We start from the raw sequence: 3,004 nt of genomic DNA, 5'->3' as shown, positions 1-3,004 counted from the left end.
TCCTGGTTAAGCAGTTCCACCCCTAGGGCTTCTCAGACACCTCTGTGATCTGCTGTGATTCTCCACAACAGCAGAAAATTAGCCATCTTCAGTGGGTTTACAGGGCAGCTTGCTCCTCCGGTGAATTAGAGGAGTCCACCAAGCATGAACCGAGAATATGGTTTAGAGAAATAAAAATGGTGAGTGATAGATGGGAAGAAGCAGCTCTCCCTTTTGAAGGTAACGAGCTACCATGTCAGCTCACCAAATACCATGGAACCCTATCTTCACCATGCCAAAAGCAGCAATTGTAACTTTACTGTAAAATCACTTCAACAGGCAGGAAACCTGGCTAACATTTTCCCAATTTACACATTATTCTCACTTTCCACGCTATTCTCTTCTGTTTGAGGGAAGCTTAGATCAACAACTTAGAAGACTGGTGAAACTAAATTATACCAAGGCTCAAAACAGAAATAAAAATGCCAAATTGTATTTTAAATGTTTCTTCTTGCAGACATAAAAACTAGTTTTAAAACCACAACGCTGCAATAATAGAGCATTTGTTATCTATAAGAAAAAAAAAGCACAGAGTATTTAATTCATTTGAGATGAAAGTCTGTTCTAAATAAAAAGCCTGAAGCTCATAACTGGTTTATACTTTTAAAGTTGACATTTCATTCTTGATTCTCAATACCCAGAAGATATCCTTACAAATGCTTATGACCAAACATCTACTTCTGTTCTATACTGAATATACTGAAGCAGAAGGTTCACCTAGATTTGTCAGAAAAATTCATTCTTAACTACCAAATCCTTTTCCACAGCTGCAAATTCAGAACTCAGTACATCAGCTTTTATGAGGCTGAAAACACAGTGCTCCACCAGTACCACTACTGTGAGGTTCAGATAGGGAAGTCAAATGCATTTCCCTATACTTAAGTCCATTCCAAGCCAAAATTTTACCTGTACGCTCATCGAGGCCAAGATCAGGCTATTTTCAAACGCTAATGCAGTGCACAAAACTGTGCTCGCAATCATGTAACTACTACAAATCCAAATTTTAGAGATGTATGGATCTTACACTTCCTGTAATAAGAGCAGTCATGAAAGATGAACATCTTTTAAGAAATAAGCCCCTAAACTGTTTCTTCTTCAGGGCTCCAAAACTGAACACTGAACTAACAGCTACCTTCTTAAATGCTTCTAAACCCACACTCCAAAGCAGCAGCATATATCAGAAAAAAATCACAGAATCATTTTGGTTGGAAGAGATCTGCAAGATCATCGAGCCCAATCAAAGACACCAGCCATACTCTGAGATGCAAAATAAAGTTAGAGTTAATGAAACAAAGATGGAAAAGAGGAGAGATGCAAGAGCATCAAACCAGAACTGGGAAAACAAACAAGTCAAAAAAATAAAGACAGACACGTCAGATTTAAAAGTTGTGATTCTTCATATTTTTGCTGCCTCCTTTCTGCATCCCGTGTGAGCCCTCACAGGAATTTGTGTACCACATACGCAATAACACTATTAAGTTCTAGAAGTGGTTACCTCAGCATTTTGTGCTGTGAGAAATATGAACAGGCGTGAGAACAGGGACTGGCCTGTATGCAGTGTACAAAAGCAGTGGAGAAGGAGGGTGGAATGAACACAACATTTTTCAAAGAAGGGGAAAAATATTTCTATGAACGGTTGTTAATATTTGTGAATTTTTTCATCTACAGAGGTCAGAAAAAGTACTGTATGACTTGAGGAAAGCGTTGCAGGAGTATGGATGATTAAATATATATAGGTGATATAGTTTTAATGAAAAAAAAAGTTTTTCTCTACCATTAAAACCAAAAAATAATAAAAAACCCAAACTTCCACATAGCGACTCTGAAGACATTTCTGTAACCTGAACAGTCAGATCATAGGTCCGAAGAGGCACTGCAGACTGCTCACACCACACCAGGTTTTTAACCGGACATGTCAACAGAACACAACACTAACAGAAACTCTTCATTACACCAATACAACTCAAGTTCAACCTGTAAAAATATTTTTGAGGCTGCACACTTCTAGGAACGTTAAATGTTACACACAGCTACTGAGAGAGGAAAACAACATTCCAGGAATGAAAGCCAGAACTACTTACGTTTCAAAACAGCGATCCACGTTGTCTGACATCAGGAGCAGCATGCATAGCTGCTCCAGTGCTATTAGCTGCATATCCCTTTCATCTCCCTGCCCCATCTGCAGCCATTCCAGCAACGTGTCTGGGTCCACATCTGCCATGATTTTAAAAAAAAAAAAAAAAAAAAAAGCCGCTTCCACTTAAAAAGTACCAAAAATATCCTTTAATTGTTCAAGCCAGACTAACTTGAACACAATTAATCTCTCTCTTCAGCCAGGCCCTGGCTTTTGCAGTTTTCACCTGGAAAGTAAAAAAAAAAAAAAAAAATTAATCATCACAATCTTGTCTTTAAACTTTTTGGATTTGCTCCTCTCTATAAACGTACAGCATAGTTTTGGGCTGACATTAGGAAAGTTTCCACATATTTCATCAATTTTTTCCCCTCAAGCTTTACACATGAGTAAACACTAATGAGTCTGTTCTGTTTCATTGGCAACAAATCTCTAGTTCCTGCCGACAATCAGGCAAGACTTAGAGCCCTCTCTTATTTACAGGATAACTCAAAATTTAAACTTTAGTAGAAAAACCATGCTTGACCCTTTTGTGTAATCTCAAAGATAATAGAAAGACAAATAGTGTTGTCTTGCTGTTTTCCTTTAATGCCACTTTATAATAGCGTACCCCTTTCTGAAAGGCGGATCACCTTCTCCCTAAAGTACATACAGAACCACATCAAATGTCACACTTTAAATACAAAGCCACAAAACAAAAAAATTGGGATGTACAACTACAGACTTGGAGAATCTTTGCAAAAGCTTTATCAATCCTTTATCTTTTAAAATAGCATTCCAACATCAGGAAAAAAAGCTTTTTAAGTCAAAGGATAAAAAAAAAAAGAATTTAAG

General features: G+C 37.5%; 1 protein-coding gene across 1 annotated transcript in view; it reads right to left on the bottom strand.

Annotated features, from left to right (window-relative positions):
- The window catches only part of LOC104498943 (E3 ubiquitin-protein ligase HECTD1), a 46,331-nt gene extending 44,071 nt beyond the window's left edge, over nucleotides 1-2,260 (bottom strand). Inside the window, exon 1 of the mRNA XM_010142385.1 lies at nucleotides 2,121-2,260. Coding sequence (XP_010140687.1) covers nucleotides 2,121-2,260 — 140 coding nt within the window. The remainder of the gene's footprint in view (nucleotides 1-2,120) is intronic.
- Between the last annotated feature and the right edge of the window lie 744 nt (nucleotides 2,261-3,004).

The sequence above is a fragment of the Buceros rhinoceros genome, unplaced genomic scaffold (assembly GCF_000710305.1).
Source record: "Buceros rhinoceros silvestris isolate BGI_N320 unplaced genomic scaffold, ASM71030v1 scaffold14098, whole genome shotgun sequence".
In the NCBI taxonomy this organism is placed as follows: domain Eukaryota; kingdom Metazoa; phylum Chordata; class Aves; order Bucerotiformes; family Bucerotidae; genus Buceros; species Buceros rhinoceros.
This window is presented reverse-complemented; position numbering and strand designations above follow the sequence as displayed.